Below are 17,129 nucleotides of genomic sequence, written 5' to 3' on the forward strand. Positions count from 1 at the left end.
CATAACTTCCTTGCTTTTGTACTCTATGCCTCTATTTATAAAGTCCAGGATCCCCTATGCTTTTTTAACAGCCTTCTCAACTTGTCCTGCCACCTTCAAAGATTTGTGTACATTCACCCCCAGATCTCTGTGTTCTTGCAATCCCTTTAATATTGTACCATTTAGATTATATTGCCTCTCTTACCAAAATCTTTCACTTTACACTTCTCTGCATTCAATTTCATCTGCCATCTGTCTGCCCATTTCACCAGTCTGTCTATGTCCTCCTGAAGTCTGTTACGATCCTCCACATTGTTTACTACATTCCCGAGTATTGTGTCATCTGCAAACTTTGATATTATACCCAAGTCCAGGTCATTAATATATATCAAAAAGAGAAATGGTCCTAATTCCAACCCCTGGGGAACACTACTGTATACTTCCCTCCAGTCTGAAAAACAATGTTCACCACTACTCTCTGCTTTCTGTCCCTTAGCCAATTTTGTATCCATGTTGCCACTGCCCCTTTAATCTCATGGTCTTTAATTTTGCTAACAAGTCTATTATGTGGTACTTTAACAAATGCTTTTTGAAAGTCCGTATACACATCAACTGCATTACCCTCATCAACCCTCTATGTTACTTCGTCAAAGAATTCAATCACGTTAGTCAAACACGATTTCCCTTTAACACATCCGTGCTGTCTTTCATTTATTAGCCCATACTTTTCCAAATGCCAATTAATTTTGTCCTGGATTATTGTCTCTAAAAGTTTCCCCACCACCGACGTTGGGCTATCTGACCTGTATTTGCCGGGTTTATCCCTCTCCCCTTTTTTGAACAAGGGTGTAACATTTGCAATCCTCCTGTCCTTTGGCACCACCCCATATCTAAGGAGAATTGGAAGATTGTAGCCAGAGTCTCTGCAATTTCCACCCTTACTTCTCTCAGTAAACTAGGATGCATCCCATTTGGACCGGGTGACTTTTCTAGTTTGAGTACTGCCAACCTTTATCCAATATCGCTACTACCTCCTCCTTTACTGCTACATTGGAAGCATCCTCTTCTCTAGTGAAGACCGATGCAAAGTATTCATTTAGTACCTTAGTCATGCCCTCTGGATCTGCAAGAAGATCTCCTTTTCTGACCCGAATCGGCTCCACCCTTCCTTTGACTACCCTTTTACTATTTACATGTTTATAAAAGACTTTTGGGTTCCTTTTTTATGTTAGCTATTAATCTATTCTCATTCTCTCTTTGTTCTCTTGTTCCCTTTTTTTAGATCTCCTCTATACTTTCTGTATTTAATTTGGTTCTTTACTGTATTATCAACCTTTCATTTGTCATAAGCCTCCTTTTTCTGTTTCATTTTAATCTCTATATCTTGGACATCCAGGGAGCTCAAGCTTTGGATGTCCTTTCTTTCCCTCTCGTGGGAATGTGTCTACTCTGTACCCAAACCATCTCCTTGAAGGCCTCCCAATGATCAATTACTGTTTTGCTGAACGAATTTTGATTCCAATCCACCAATGCAAGATCCCTTTTTAACTCACTGAAATTTGCCCTCCTCCAGTTAAGTATTTTTACGCTTGAATGTTTCTTGTCCTTTTCTATAACTATTCTAAACCTAATGATATTATGATCATTGTTCCCCAAATGCTCTCCCACTGAAACATGCTTCACTTGCCCCACTTCATTCCCCAGAACTAGATCCAGCACTGCTTCCTTCCCCGTTGGGCTGGAAACATACTGTTCCAGAAAGTTCTCTTGTGTATATTTCAGAAATTCCTCCCCCGCTTTTCCCTTTACACTGTTACTATCCCAGTCTACATTGGGATGATTGAAGTCCCCCATTATCACTACTCTACAGTTCTTGCATCTTACTGTAATTTGCCTGCAAATTTGCTCCTCTATCTCCTTCCACTATTTGGTGGCATATAGTATACACCCAGTAGCATAATAGCTCATCTATTGTTCCTTAATTCTAACTACATAGATTCGGTGTTTGACCCCTCAACTACATCATCCCTTTCCAGTGCTATAATAATTTCTTTGATCAATACTGCCACTCTTTCTTTCCTTCCCTATCTTTCCTGAATACCTTGTAGCCAGGAATATTAAGTACCCAATCCTCCCCGTCTTTGAGCCAGGCCTCTGTTATTGCCACTATATCATAGTCCCACGTGACAACTTGTGCCTACAGCTCGCCAACCTTATTTACCACACTACGTGCATTTCCACACATGCACTCCACCTCATCTTACACTGTCTCACATCTGCCTTCTGTTTGATCCCTCCTATTTCTGAACTATTCTTTATGCTATATGCCTCTCCCAGTCCTCTGTACACTTTGTTTCTCCTCTCTAATGTTTCATTCTGGTGCCCATCCCCCTGCCAAATTAGTTCAAACCCTCCCCCACTGCACTAGTTAGCCTCCCTGCAAGGACATAGAAACATAGAAAATAGGAGCAGGAGTAGGCCATTCGGCCCTTCGAGCCTGCTTCACCATTCAATATGATCATGGCTGGTCCTCCATCTCAATACCATATTCCCGCTCTCTCCCCATATCCTTTGATGCCTTTTGTGTCTAGTAATCTATTTATCTCCTTCTTAAATATATTCAGTGACTCAGCCTCCACAGCCTTCTGTGGTAGAGAATTCCACAGGTTCACCACCCTCTGAGTGAAGAAATTTCTCCTCATCTCAGTCCTAATTGTCCTACCCCGTATCCTGAGACTGTGACCCCTCGTTCTGGACCCCCCAGCCAGGGGAAACATCCTCCCTGCATTCAGTCTGTCTAGCTCTATCAGAATTTTATGTGTTTCAATGAGATCCCCTCTCATTCTTCTAAACTCGAGTGAATACAGGCCGAGAGGACCCAGTCTCTCCTCATACGAGAGTCCTGCCATCCCAGGAATCAGTCTGGTGAACCTTCGCTGCACTCCCTCTATGGCAAGTATATCCTTCCTTGGGTAAGGAGACCAAAACTGGACACAATACTCCAGGTGTGGTCTCACCAAGGCCCTGTATAACTGCAGTAAGACATCCTTGCTCCTATACTCACATCCTCTTGCAATGAAGGCCAACATACCATTTGCCTTCCGAACTGCTTGCTGCACCTGCATGTTTGCTTTCAGTGACTGGTGTACAAGGACACCCAGGTCCCTTTGTACATCAACATTTCCCAATCTAGCACCATTTAAATAATACTCTGCCTTTCTGTTTTTCCTTCCGAAGTGGACAATTTCACATTTATCTGCATCTGCCATGTATTTGCCCACTCACTCAACTTGTCTAAATCACGTTGAAGCCTCTTTGCATCCTCCTCACAACTCACGATCCCAACTAGTTTTGTGTTGTCAGCAAACTTGGAAATATTACATTTGGTTCCCTCATCCAAATCATTGATAGATATTGTGAATAGCTGGAGCCCACGCACTGATCCCTGCGGTACCCCACTAGTCACTACCTGCCACCCCGAAAAAGACCCATTCATGCCTACTCTGTTTCCTGTCTGTTAACCAATTTTCAATCCATGCCAGTATATTACCCCCAATCCCATGTGCTTTAATTTTGCACACTAACCTCTTATGTGGGATTTTATCAAAGGCCTTCTGAAAATCCAAATACACCACATCCACTGGTTCTCCCTTATCTATTCTACCAGTTACATCCTCAAAAAAACTCCAGTAGGTTTGTCAAACACGATTTCCCTTTCATAAATCCATGTTGACTTTGTTTAATCCTGTTGATATTTTCTAAGTGTCCTGTTATCACATCCTTTATAATAGACTCTAGCATTTCCCCTACTACTGATGTTAGGCTAACCGGTCTGTAGTTCCCTGTTTTCTCTCTCCCTCCCTTTTTAAATAGTGGGGTTACATTTGCCACCCTCCAATCTGCAGGAACTGTTCCATAATCTATAGAATTTTGGAAGATGACAATTAATGCATCCACTATTTCCATGGCTACCTCTTTTAGTACTCTGGGATGCAAATTATCAGGCCCTGGGGATTTATTGGTTTACAGTCATAAGAACATAAGAACATAAGAAATTGGAGCAGGAGTAGGCCAATCGGCCCCTCGAGCCTGCTCCGCCATTCAATAAGATCATGGCTGATCTGATCCCAACCACAAATCTAAAGAACACAAGAAGTCGGAGCAGGACCCGGCCACATAGCCCCTGGGCCCTCTCCGCCACCCACAGGGCATTGACCGATCCGAACTCAGCTTCATGTCCAATTTCCTGCCCGCTCCCCATATCCCCTAATTCCCTTTACTTCTAGGAAACTGTCTATTTCTGTTTTAAATTTATCTAATGATGTAGCTTCCACAGCTTCCTGGGGCAGCAAATTCCACAGACCTACTACCCTCTGAGTGAAGAAGTTTCTCCTCATCTCAGTTTTGAAAGAGCAGCCCCTTATTCTAAGATTATGCCCCCTAGTTCTAGTTTCACCCATCTTTGGGAACATCCTTACTGCATCCACCCGATCAAGACCCTTCACAATCTTATATGTTTCAATAAGATCGCCTCTCATTCTTCTGAACTCCAATGAGTAGAGTCCCAATCTACTCAACCTCTCCTCATATGTCCGCCCCCTCATCCCCGGGATTAACCGAGTGAACCTTCTTTGTACTGCCTCGAGAGCAAGTATGTCTTTTCTTAAGTATGGAGACCAAAACTGTATGCAGTATTCCAGGTGCGGTCTCACCAATACCTTATATAACTGCAGCAATACCTCCTTGTTTTTATATTCTATCCCCCTAGCAATAAAAGCCAACATTCCGTTGGCTTTCTTGATCACCTGCTGCACCTGCATACCAACTTTTTGATTTTCTTGCACTAGGACCCCCAGATCCCTTTGTACTGCAGTACTTTCCAGTCTCTCGCCATTAAGAAAATAACTTGCTCTCTGATTTTTCCTGCCAAAGTGCATAACCTCACATTTTCCAATATTATATTGCATCTGCCAAATCTCCGCCCACTCACCCAGCCTGTCTATATCCCCTTGCAGGTTTTTTATGTCCTCCTCACTCTCTACTTTCCCTCCCATCTTTGTATCATCTGCAAATTTTGATATGTTGCACTCGGTCCCCTCCTCCAAATCGTTAATATAGATTGTAAAGAGTTGGGGACCCAGCACCGACCCCTGCGGAACACCACTGGTTACTGGTTGCCAGTCCGAAAATGAACCATTTATCCCAACTCTCTGCTTCCTGTTCGATAACCAATCCTCCACCCATGCCAGAATATTACCCCCAATCCCGTGATTTTTTATCTTAAGTAATAATCTTTTATGTGGCACCTTGTCGAATGCCTTCTGGAAGTCTAAATACACTATGTCCACTGGTTCCCCTTTATCCACCCTATACGTTATATCCTCGAAGAACTCAAGCAAATTTGTCAGACATGACTTCCCCTTCATAAAGCCATGCTGACTTTGTCCTATTAAATTATGCTTATCTAAATGTTCCGTTACTGTCTCCTTAATAATAGACTCCAAAATTTTACCCACCACAGATGTTAAGCTAACTGGCCTATAATTTCCAGCCTTCTGCCTACTACCCTTTTTATATAACGGTGTTACATTAGCAGTTTTCCAATCTGCCGGGACCTCTCCTGAGTCCAGGGAATTTTGGAAAACTATCACCAAAGCATCCACAATCCCTACTGCCACTTCCCTCAAGACCCTAGGATGGAAGCCATCAGGTCCAGGGGATTTATCCGCCTTGAGTCCCATTATTTTACTGAGTACCATCTCCTGAGTGATTTTAATCGTATTTAGCTCCTCCCCCCCGAGAGTCCCCTGTTTGTCCAGTGTTGGGATATTCTTAGTGTCCTCTACTGTAAAGACTGAAACAAAATATTTGTTCAGCATTTTTGCCATCTCCATGTTTCCCACCATTAATTTCCCGGTCTCATCCTCTAAGGGACCTATGTTTGCCTTTGCCACCCTTTTTCTTTTTATATAACTATAGAAACTCTTGCTATCTGTTTTTATATTTTTTGCTAATTTCTTTTCATAATCTAACTTCCCTTTCTTAATCAATCCTTTAGTTACTTTTTGCTGTCTTTTGAAGAATTCCCAATCATCTATCCTCCCACTAAGTTTGGCTACCTTATATGTCCTTGTTTTTAGTCGGATACTATCCTTGATTTCTTTACTTAGCCACGGATGGCTGTCATTTCTTTTACACCCTTTTTTCCTCAGTGGAATATATTTATTTTGAAAGTTGTAAAATAACTCCCTAAATGAACACCACTGCTCATGTACCGTCTTACCCTTTAATCTATTTTCCCAGTCCACTTTAATCAATTCCGCTCTCATACCATCATAGTCTCCTTTATTCAAGCTCAGTACGCTTGTTTGAGAATCAACCTTCTCACCCTCTAATTGGATATGGAATTCAACCATGTTCAATTCCATATCCAATTAGTCCCATTAATTTCTCCAGCACTTTTTTTCACTAATACTAATTTCCTTTAATTCCTCCTTCTCACTAGACCCTTGGTTCCCTAGCATTTCTGGGCAGTTATTTGTGTCCTCTTCCGTGAAGACAGAACCAAAATATTTGTTTAATTGCTCTGCCATTATAAATTCTCCTGTTTCTGACTGTAAGGGACCTACATTTGTCTTCACTAATCTTGTTCTTTTTACATACTGTAAGCTTGTAGAAGCTTTTACAGTCCACTTTTATGTTCCTTGCAAGTTTACTCTCATACTCTATTTTTTCCCCTCTTAATCAATCTCTTGGTCCTTTTTTGCTGAATTCTAAACTGCTTCCAATCCTCAGGCTTGCTACTTTTTCTGGCAACTTTATATCTAATTGGATCTAATAATCCCGCAGGGATCAGTGCGTGGGCCCCAGATATTCATAATGTATATCAGTGATTTGGATGAGGGAACCAAATGTAATATTTCCAAGTTTGCTGATGACACAAAACTAGGTGAGATTGGTCCCAGCTCTGTTAAGTGCAACCCATCTGGCTTGTATGGGTCCTTCCTGCCTCGGAACTGTCCCAATACCCCAGGAATCTGAAGCCCTCCCTCCTGCACAATTTCTCCAGCCACGCATTAACCTGTCTTATCCTGCTATTCCTATACTCATTAGTGCGTGACACTGTGAGTAATTCAGAGATTAATACCTTTTGAGGTCCTACTTTTTAACTTCCTTCCTAGCTCCTGAAACTCGAACTGCGGGACCTCAACCCTTTTCTTTCCTATGTCAAGAAAATAATAGCACTAAAGAGTGACAAATCCCCAGGACCAGATGGTTTCCATCCCAAGGTTTTAAAGGAAGTAGGTGAGCACATTGTAGATGCCCTAACTATAATCTTTCAAAGTTCCCTAGATTCAGGAACCGTCCCTCTAGATTGGAAAATTGCACATGTCACTCTGCTTTTTAAGAACGGAGAGAGAGGGAAACCAGGGAATTATAGACCAGTTAGCCTAACATCTGTTGTGGGGAAAATGCTGGAGTCTATAATTAAGGATAGGGTGACTGAACACCTCAAAAATTTTCAGTTAATCAGAGAGAGCCAGCATGGATTTGTGAAAGGTAGGTCGTGCCTGACAAACCTGATTGAATTTTTTGAAGCGGTGACTAAAGTAGTGGACAGGGGAATGTCAATGGATGTTATTTGTATGGACTTCCAGAAGGCATTTGATAAAGTCCCACATAAGAGACTGTTAGCTAAACTTTCTAAATGGTAAAAAGTTAAAAACAGTGGATGTCCAAATGGACTTAGGGGTTCAGGTACATAGATCATTGAAGTGTCATGAACAGGTGAAGAAAATAATCAATAAGGCTAATGGAATGCTGGGCTTTATATCTCGAGGACTAGAGTACAAGGGGGAAGAAGTTATGCTGCAGCTATACAAAACCCTGGTTAGACCACACCTGGAGTACTGTGAGCAGTTCTGGGCACCGCACCTTTGGAAGGACATATTGGCCTTGGAGGGAGTGCAGCGTAGGTTTACTAGAATGATACCTGGACTTCAAGGGTTAAGTTATGAGGAGAGATTACACAAATTGGGGTTGTATTCTCTAGAGTTTAGAAGGTTAAGGGATGATTTGATCGAAGTTTATAAGATGTTAAGGGGAACAGATAGGGTGGATAGAGAGAAACTATTTCCACTGGTTGGGGATTCTAGGACTGGGGGCACAGTCTAAAAATTAGAGCCAGACCTTTCAGGAGTGAGATTAGAAAACATTTCTACACACAAAGGGTGGTAGAAGTTTGGAACTCTCTTCCGCAAACGGCAATTGATACTAGCTCAATTGCTAAATTTAAATCTGAGATAGATAGCTTTTTGACAACCAAAGATATTAAGGGATATGGGCCAAAGGCAAGTATATGGAGTTAGATCACAGATCAGCCATGATCTTATCAAATGGCGGAGCAGGCACGAGGGGCTGAATGGCCTACTCCTGTTCCTATGTTCCTGTTGGTTCCCACATAGACCACGACTTCTAGCTGTTCCCCTTCCCCCACCACCCTCAAAATGTTCTGGACCCTCTCACTGATATCCTTTACCCTGGGACCAGGGAGGCAACACATCATGTGGGACTCAAGTCGGCGGTTGCAGAAACACCTGTTTATCCTGACTATCAAATCGCCTACAACAACTGCATTGCTACACTTTCCTGTGTGCCCCTGTGCAGTCGAGTCTCCCATGGTGCTGTGGATTTGCTTCTGACTGCACTCCCCCGAGGTTTCATCACCTCACTGGTACGAAACACTGAATACCAGTTTGTGAGTACCACACTCCCAGGGGACCCCTGCACTGCCTGCCTGTTCCTCCTAGTCTGCCTGGTGGTCACCCACACACTCTTCCCCCTGAACTCTAGTAGCTGCAGGGTGACCACCTCCTGAAATGTGCTATCCACAAAACTCTCAGCTTCCGGTATGCACTGTAGTAATGCCAGACACCCCTCAAGCTCAGAAACTGTGAGCTCGAGTTTGAGCACTGGCGGCACTTCCTGCACATCTGGTTTTCCAGGACACGAAAAATGTCCTGGAGTTCCCACATGACACAGGATGCGCATGCGACGCGCCGCAGCTGTCCTGCCGTGTTAACTAACAGTTATTTAAAACTGTTTTTTTAGTTTTAAGGCTATTTAACTGTTCAGCTAGCACTAAAATTCTAACCGCTAAAAAAAACCACTAACCACTACTAAAAACACTAACCAATCAACTAAATACTTACACTAACCACCAAAAACACTGACCAATAAGTTAGATACTTATCTGTAACTTACCCCTGCTGCTCCTGCTTGTGTTGTGACGCCACTTTCTGATTTTTCTGTCTAAGACTAACCGCTCGCGCTGCTTTATAGTCTCTCTCAGGTCCCGTTCTCGTGCCACTTTATAGTCTCTCTCAGGTCCTGTTCATGCACTGCTTTATGGCCTCGCTTAGGTCCAATCCTCCCCTCAGCCACCTCATGAATTACAACGTCTACTTTTGCAGCCATGGAACAGAGGGTTGGATGCTGGGCTGCAGTTTCACTTCCCACAAGCTCCATTTCATGCCTCCACAATGGGTTTCCTTCCACTTCATTTTTGGAATGCACTACTTTTCCATGTCTCCCTTCAGCTTTGGCAAAGACTCCCAAAGGAGTTAAAATGCACCCCCTCCACCAATTGGGCTAGCTTCCTGCACAAAGCCAAAGCAACACTGGAAGTTGTGCAGAATTATGTAAATGAGCTGACCACAGAACATTGTATGCAATCAGCGCACTGCACTTCTCACTGCAACAGCTTTGCAATAGCGCCAAGCCATTCTGGACTGGACTGGCTTGAACCTGGGACCAAAAATAAATCTACCTGTATATTTTAACATTTGTTACATGGTTATTGCTGAAACCTGAGCTGTTGCACACAGATGATTTCCAAATATAGTAATTGTTAACAGTGTTGGTAGCAATTTGAGCATGTAACAAGTACTTTATTAAACATATCTTTTTTTTATTCGTTCATGGGATGTGGGCGTCACTGGCAAGGCCGGCATTTATTGCCCATCCCCAATGCCCTTGAGAAGGTGGTGGTGAGCTGCCTTCTTGAACTACTGCAGTCCGTGTGGTGAGGTTCTCCCACAGTGCTGTTAGGTAGGGAGTTCCAGGATTTTGACCCAGCAACGATGAAGGAACGGCGATATATTTCCAAGTCGGGATGGTATGTGACTTGGAGGGGAACGTACAGGTGGTGTTGTTCCCATGTGCCTGCTGCTCTTGACCTTCTAGATGGTAGAGGTCGCAGGTTTGGGAGGTGCTGTTGAAGAAGCCTTGGCGAGTTGCTGCAGTGCATCCTGTAGATGGTACAAACTGCAGCCACAGTGCGCCGGTGGTGAAGGGAGTGAATGTTTAGGGTGGTGGATGGGGTGCCAATCAAGCGGGCTGCTTTGTCCTGGATGGTGTTGAGCTTCTTGAGTGTTGTTGGAGCTGCACTTATCCAGGCAAGAGAGTATTCCATCACACTCCTGACTTGTGCCTTGTAGATGGTGGAAAGGCTTTGGGGAGTCAGGTGGTGCGTCACCTGCCGCAGAATACCCAGCCTCTGACCTGCTCTTGTAGCCACATTATTTATGTGGCTGGTCCAGTCAAGTTTCTGGTCAATGGTGACCCCCAGGATGTTGATGGTGGGGGATTCGGCGATGGTAATGCCGTTGAATGTCAAGGGGAGGTGATTAGACTCTCTCATGTTGGAGACGATCAATGGCTGGCACTTGTGTGGCACAAATGTTACTTGCCACTTATCAGCCCAAGCCTGGATGTTGTCCAGGTCTTGCTGCATGCGGGCACGGACTGCTTCATTATCTGAGGGGTTGCAAATGGAACTGAACACTGTGCAATCATCAGTGAACATCCCCATTTCTGGCCTTATGATGGAGGGAAGGTCATTGATGTAGCAGCTGAAGATGGTTGGGCCTAGGACATTGCCCTGAGAAACTCCTGCAGCAATGTCCTGGGGCTGAGATGATGGGCCTCCAACAACCACTACCATCTTCCTTTGTGCTAGGTATGACTCCAGCCACTGGAAAGTTTTTCCCCTGATTCCCATTGACTTCAATTTTACTAGGGCTCCTTGGTGCCACACTCGGTCAAATGCTGCCATGATGTCAAGGGCAGTCACTCTTCCCTCTAGAATTCAGCTCTTTTGTCCATGTTTGGACTAAGGCTATAATGAGGTCAGGAGCCGAGTGGTCCTGGTGGAACCCAAACTGAGCATCGGTGGGCAGGTTATTGGTGAGTAAGTGCTGCTTGATAGCACTGTCGACGACACCTTCCATCACTTTGCTGATGATTGAGAGGAGACTTGTTCTTGATTGAAAGATTATTAGGAAACTGAAGTTAATGTTTATATATAGTTAATGGGTTCTAACCATTACACTTGAATATGTACAATGGTGCAATGAAGATACTTACTGACCTATTGCCTGTCATACAGGGGACCTCGATGTGTGGCTCGGTTCGACTTTGAGGGAGACCAGGCTGATGAGCTCACTTTCTTTGAAGGGGATGTTATTTCACTGAAAGAGTATGTGAGTGAGGAGTGGGCTCGAGGACAACTGAAAGGCCGCTCCGGAATCTTCCCTCTAAATTTTGTAGAGCTTGTTGAGGACCTGCCAACCTCTGTGCAGCAGACTGTACAGAATGCACCTCTGTCTCAAGGTGAGTGAAAGACGGTATTTTTGAGTAAGTGAGAATTCTAAAGTTTCAGAAATCTTCAGTTTTGTCTTCAAAATATAGGATCAGAGCCAGTAAAGTACAATACAAAAAACAAACTTCAAAATCCAAAAATTGGTGTGAATTCAGTCCTGTGAAGGGCTACCTGACCTGATTTTGTAATCCCCCAGTATATCACGCAGTGAACTTCATCAGTTTTCTCTGACTGGGTTGGCTTCCTGCGTCCACATGGAGCATTATTGGTTTGTGGTTTTTGGTTGCACACTCATCTGCACATCTGAAAATAAAGGTGATGATGAGTCCCTTTAGGGGAATTGGGACCATAAAAGGTGGGAAATAAATAGAGGAGAAAGGGTTTGATGATACATTGTGTTTTAATGAGATTCTGTTTCTTTAAATTGGAGTATCACAAGTGGTTGAACTCTTGACTTTTAACCACTTTAACCACCTCCTTTATTTGATTTGGTTCTGCCTAGACTTGAATTTCATACTGAAAGCAAAGCTTAGGTTGCCATGTTTGAATTGAGAACATCTGAATAAAGGAGGATTAAAGGCTGTTGGTCCCCATTTTGCTTTCATTGTAGGACGCTCACTACCTGCTAGTAAACCTCCTGTGTGTATGAGGGTCTTCCTTTAATGCTACCCTGTGATTCAAGCAGCAGGAGGCAAGACCAGTTGAACAAAATTAATCTTTCCAAGCTGTGAGATGGAAAGCTTTGCATCTGTGCACCTCTCCACCTAACCAAGAAATGACAGATTTGCCCAACTGAAACAGGTTAATTTGAGTGAAAGCACTCAAATCTGGAATCACCTTGTCATGTCAAATGGTGTCTGCTTCAGCCACCAGATCGACTATGATTTGAAAACTTCAGTTGTGTCCCTGGTGAAATTGAGTGATAAAAGTTTAAATAAGTACACTCTGAAAACTATTGGGTGGACAAATGTTTTTAATACGCTCTTCTTACGAACATATGAACAATGACTGACAGGAGAAGAGCCTTTGGTCCATCCAGCCTGTCCCACGCATCTGTGATACTTTGTGTATCACAATATATACACTCCCCACCCCACACCATGTGATCTCCTGGGAGAGGCAAAAACCAGATAAAAACCCTGGCCAATTTAGGGGGCGAAAATCTGGGAAATTCCTCTCCAACCCCTTTGGTGATCAAAACTAGTCCAGGAGATCACTCTGGTCCTGAGAATTCTAAGCATTACATTACCTACCTTTTGTAAGAGGTGATCTCTGTCCCAGCCAGAACGGGTCCAGTTCCCGCATGAAGGAATTCAGCGAATTGGCTTCCACCGCACAAGCCAACAGCCTGTTCCGGAGGTCCACTGTTCTCTGGGAAAAGATCCACCTCCTAATATCTAACCTAGATCTGGCCATATCCAACTTAAAATTGAGACTCCTGGTCCTCCCTAAAGTATTTAATTGGAACAAACTGTCAACTGGAACACCATCTAGTCCTTTCATCATCTTATAAACCTCAATTAGATCACCCATAAGTCTACGCTTAAAGTGTAAAGTCCCAGCTCTTTTGGCCTATCTTGATAACTAAGATGCTTTAAGCTGGGAATTAATGTAGTGGCCCTCAACCGCATCATTTCCAAAGCCTCAATATCACCCACCATGTGAGGGGACCAAAACTGGACAGTGTGTTCCAATTGAGGCCTGACTAAGGTGTTGTACAAGGACAAAATAGTATGCTTTGTCTTCTAGTCAGTTGGCCTATAAATGCACCCCAACACCCTATTTGCTCTAGATATCGCTTCACAGCATTGCTCATGAACCTTTAGAAACCTATGCACTAGAGCTCCCAGGTCTCTTTCTTTCTCCACCTGCTTTAATGCTTTTCCCTGAAGGATGTATGTATGTTGGGCATTTGTCCTGCCCACATGCGTAACACTGCACTTCTCCAAATTAAACATCGTTTAAAACAGAAAGGCAGATTATTATAACAGAAAGGCAGATTATTATCTGAATGGTGATAGATTGGGAAAAGGGGAGGTGCACCGAGACCTGGGTGTCCTTGTACACCAGTCGCTGAAAGTGAGCATTCAGGTGCAGCAAGCAGTTAGGAAGGCGAATGGTATGTTGGCCTTTATTGCAAGAGGATTTAAGTACAGGAGCAGCGATGTCTTACTGCAGTTATACAGGGCCTTGGTGAGACCACATCTGGAGTATTGTGTGCAGTTTTGGTCTCCTTATCTGAGGAAGGATGTCCTTGCCGTGGAGGGAGTGCAACGAAGGTTTACCAGACTGATTCCTAGGATGGCAGGACTGACGTATGAGGAGAGATTGGGTCGACTAGACCTATATTCACTCGAGTTTAGAAGAATGAGAGGTGATCTTATCGAAACGTATAAAATTCTAACAGAACTAGACAGACTAGATGCAGGGAGGATGTTCCTGATGGCTGGGGAGTCCAGAACCAGGGGTCACAGTTTCAGGATACGGTGTATGCCATTTAGAACCGAGATGAGAAGAAATTTTTCACTCAAAGGGTGGTGAACCTGTGGAATTCTCTACCACAGAAGGCAGTGGAGGCCAAGTCATTAGATGTATTTGTTAATGCTAAAGGGATGAAGGGATATGGGGAAAAAGCAGGAACAGGGTACTGAGTTAGACGATCAGCCATGATCATTTTGAATGGCGGAGCAGGCCTGAAGGGCCAAATGGCCTACTCTTGCTCCTATTTTCTATGTTCTGTATTTGCCAGTTATGAGCCCAGTCCCCCACCACATCAAGATCCGCCTGAAGCAGACGAGAATCGTCTACAGTCCTGACACTCGCTGAGATCTTGGTATCATCTGCAAATTTGCAGTTCGTATCCCCAACACATACATCTAGATCATTAATAAAAATAGTAAAGAGCAACGGTCCCAACACCGATCCCTGCGGGACACCACTGGTGACCGGTCTCCAAACGGATCCAAATCCATCTATAACTACTTTCTGCCTACGTCCTTCCAGTCCAACTCATTATATTACCACTAATACTGGAGGTTTTGATCTTGTAGAAAAGCCTCTTGTCGAAAGCATTTTGGGAGTCTTTGTAGACTATGTCTACTGGGCTTCCCTCATCCACCACCTTGGTGACTTCTTCAAAAAATATAATCAAATTTGTTAGACATCATCTTTTTTTGTAGCCATGTTGAGTGTCCCCAGTATGTCCCTCTCTATCCAAGTAATCATATATTACATTCCTAATGATTCCTTCAAGCATCTTTCCTATTACTGATGCATATACCAGGCTTATACAAGTACTGACTGTGATTGCTAAATTATTACTAAAATATCGTTCTGAGAAATTGCTAGTTTTGTCACCAGCTGTCTTTAGTGAAACACCAAAAGTGTCACTGAACAATAAATTATCGCTTTTGCATCAATAAACTAGAATTTTAGGCCCATTCCAAGGAAACTTAAATCAGAGTTTGTTTTCCTCATACCGTTGAGTTTAGCCAGTGCTAATGGTAGAGTAACACATTGTTGCAAACGGTGTGACTTTATACAGTTTGGAATCTCCAGTTGGAAATATAAATGGTCAGTTTTTAAAACATATATATTGAATCTTTCCTCAGGTTCTGACACATTAGCAGGTGGTAGAGCAGTAGAAACCGCCACATCTAGTCAGGTAGGACTGCTTATGGAATGAAAATCTAGTCGTCTTACATACAAATATATGCAAATATCAAAAAGTCCTGCCCTCGATTTTCACATTGTTACTGATCAAGTGTTATATTTATCCCCCTAAAATGTAACTAGCATAAAAAAACCTGTAAAAATTTTAACTTGTGTCTTTTTTTTTAACTCTGTACATTCAAAAGTTTATATTTATTTTGTGCTTTGACTTATTAGCACATGTTTTTACATTGCATATGAACAGGTATTAAATTTGTGCAGTTTATTTTTTTGCTGGGCTGATGAAGGCACTTGTCCATGGCCAAATGTGAAGTCAGCCTGAGCCACTCTTGCACATTTCCCAAAGCTGCCAACAGAGCCCAATAGTTGCTAACATTGTCTGAAGCAGCATTGTCTGAGCGTTGCATATCTCTCCTTCCAAGGGCTGACCTATGATGGAGGGGATAGTTTTATTCACTTATTTTAATATTAAAAATGGGAGATGGTATATTTATATTGACCATTCCCATTCAGTCTCAAATGTGCAATAGTGAACCAGTAGTCAATCGTCCCTTTAATTAGCTAAATGTGTGTTTTTTTTCTGCTGCTGCTGCTGAAACGAACTGACTGCTTTTCTATGAACTCTTCAGGTTGGAGATTCTGACTCTCAGTGGTGTGAAGCACTTTATGATTTCAAAGCAGAGGCTGTTGATGATTTGCCATTTAAACGTGGGGATCGGATCCTCATCATAGAGCAGTTAGACTCTAAGTGGTGCAAGGGGAAACTGAATGGGCGTGAGGGGACATTTCCAACTGCGTTTGTTCAAGTCTGCACAGGTACGGTCACTGTGAAGCCAGGAATGGATAACACTGAAGTTGGAGAAATTGCCTTTCATTTATTTTGCATTCTTGGAATTTGTGTATTTTAAGGTTTTTTTAACAAAATCAAAAATCACACTTATATGCCAGTAACTATGGACCTAAGAAAGCCAGATCTCAGTATTTTCTCAATGGTGAGAAGCTAGGAGCTGTAGAGGAGCAGGGAGACTTAGCGGTCTATGTACAAAAATCGCTGGAACCTGGTGGACAGGTACGAAAAATAATTTAAAAGACTACTGGAGTACTCGTTCAGTTCTGGGCACCGCACCTCAGGAAGGATATATTGGCCTTGGATGGGGTGCAGCGCAGATTCACCAGAATGATACCGGGGGTCTAAAAGAGTTAAATTGTAAGGACAGGTTGCATAGACCAAACTTATATTTTCTTGACTATATAAGATTAATGGGTGATCTGACTAAGGTGTTTAAGATGATTAAAGGATTTGATAGGGTAGATAGAGAGAAACTATTTCCTCTGGCGGCAGAGTCCAGAACAAAGGGAGCATAACCTTAAAGTTAGAGCTAGGCCATTCAGGGGTAATGTCAGGAAGCACTTCTTCACACAAAGGGTAGTGGAAATCTGGAACTCTCTCCCCCAAAAAGCTGTTGAGGTTAGGTCAATTGAAAATTTCAAGACTGAGATTGATAGATTTTTGTTGGGGTTACGGAACCAAGGCGGGTAAATGGAGTTAAGATACAGATCAGCCATGATCTAATTGAATGACAGAAGAGGCTCGAGGGGCTGAATAGCCTACTCCTGATCCTATATAACCTTTTGAATACCTATTATTTCACGCAGCATATAAATAAAATAGTTCACTGGTGGAGGGTCATTATTGAAATCAGAAAAATCAGCCTATGTGATGCACGAGAATCAAGCAAAGTCTTTTTATATGACATTTTATTTCTTTATGAAATGTTCTGCTGATGACGAAATGGAGGAGTCAGGAAGGATGGAG

At 42.9% G+C, this 17,129-nt stretch overlaps 1 protein-coding gene across 2 annotated transcripts in view; it reads left to right on the top strand.

The window, feature by feature from the left end:
• Positions 1–17,129, top strand: part of sh3d19 (SH3 domain containing 19) — a 133,219-nt gene that overhangs the window by 106,670 nt on the left and 9,420 nt on the right. For both annotated transcript variants that reach the window (XM_067992116.1, XM_067992124.1), the window contains exons 17-19: positions 11,429–11,652; positions 15,253–15,305; positions 15,943–16,129. In XM_067992116.1, coding sequence (XP_067848217.1) covers positions 11,429–11,652; positions 15,253–15,305; positions 15,943–16,129 — 464 coding nt within the window. The remainder of the gene's footprint in view (positions 1–11,428; positions 11,653–15,252; positions 15,306–15,942; positions 16,130–17,129) is intronic.

This window comes from Heptranchias perlo, chromosome 1 (genome assembly GCF_035084215.1).
Source record: "Heptranchias perlo isolate sHepPer1 chromosome 1, sHepPer1.hap1, whole genome shotgun sequence".
Lineage (NCBI taxonomy): Eukaryota > Metazoa > Chordata > Chondrichthyes > Hexanchiformes > Hexanchidae > Heptranchias > Heptranchias perlo.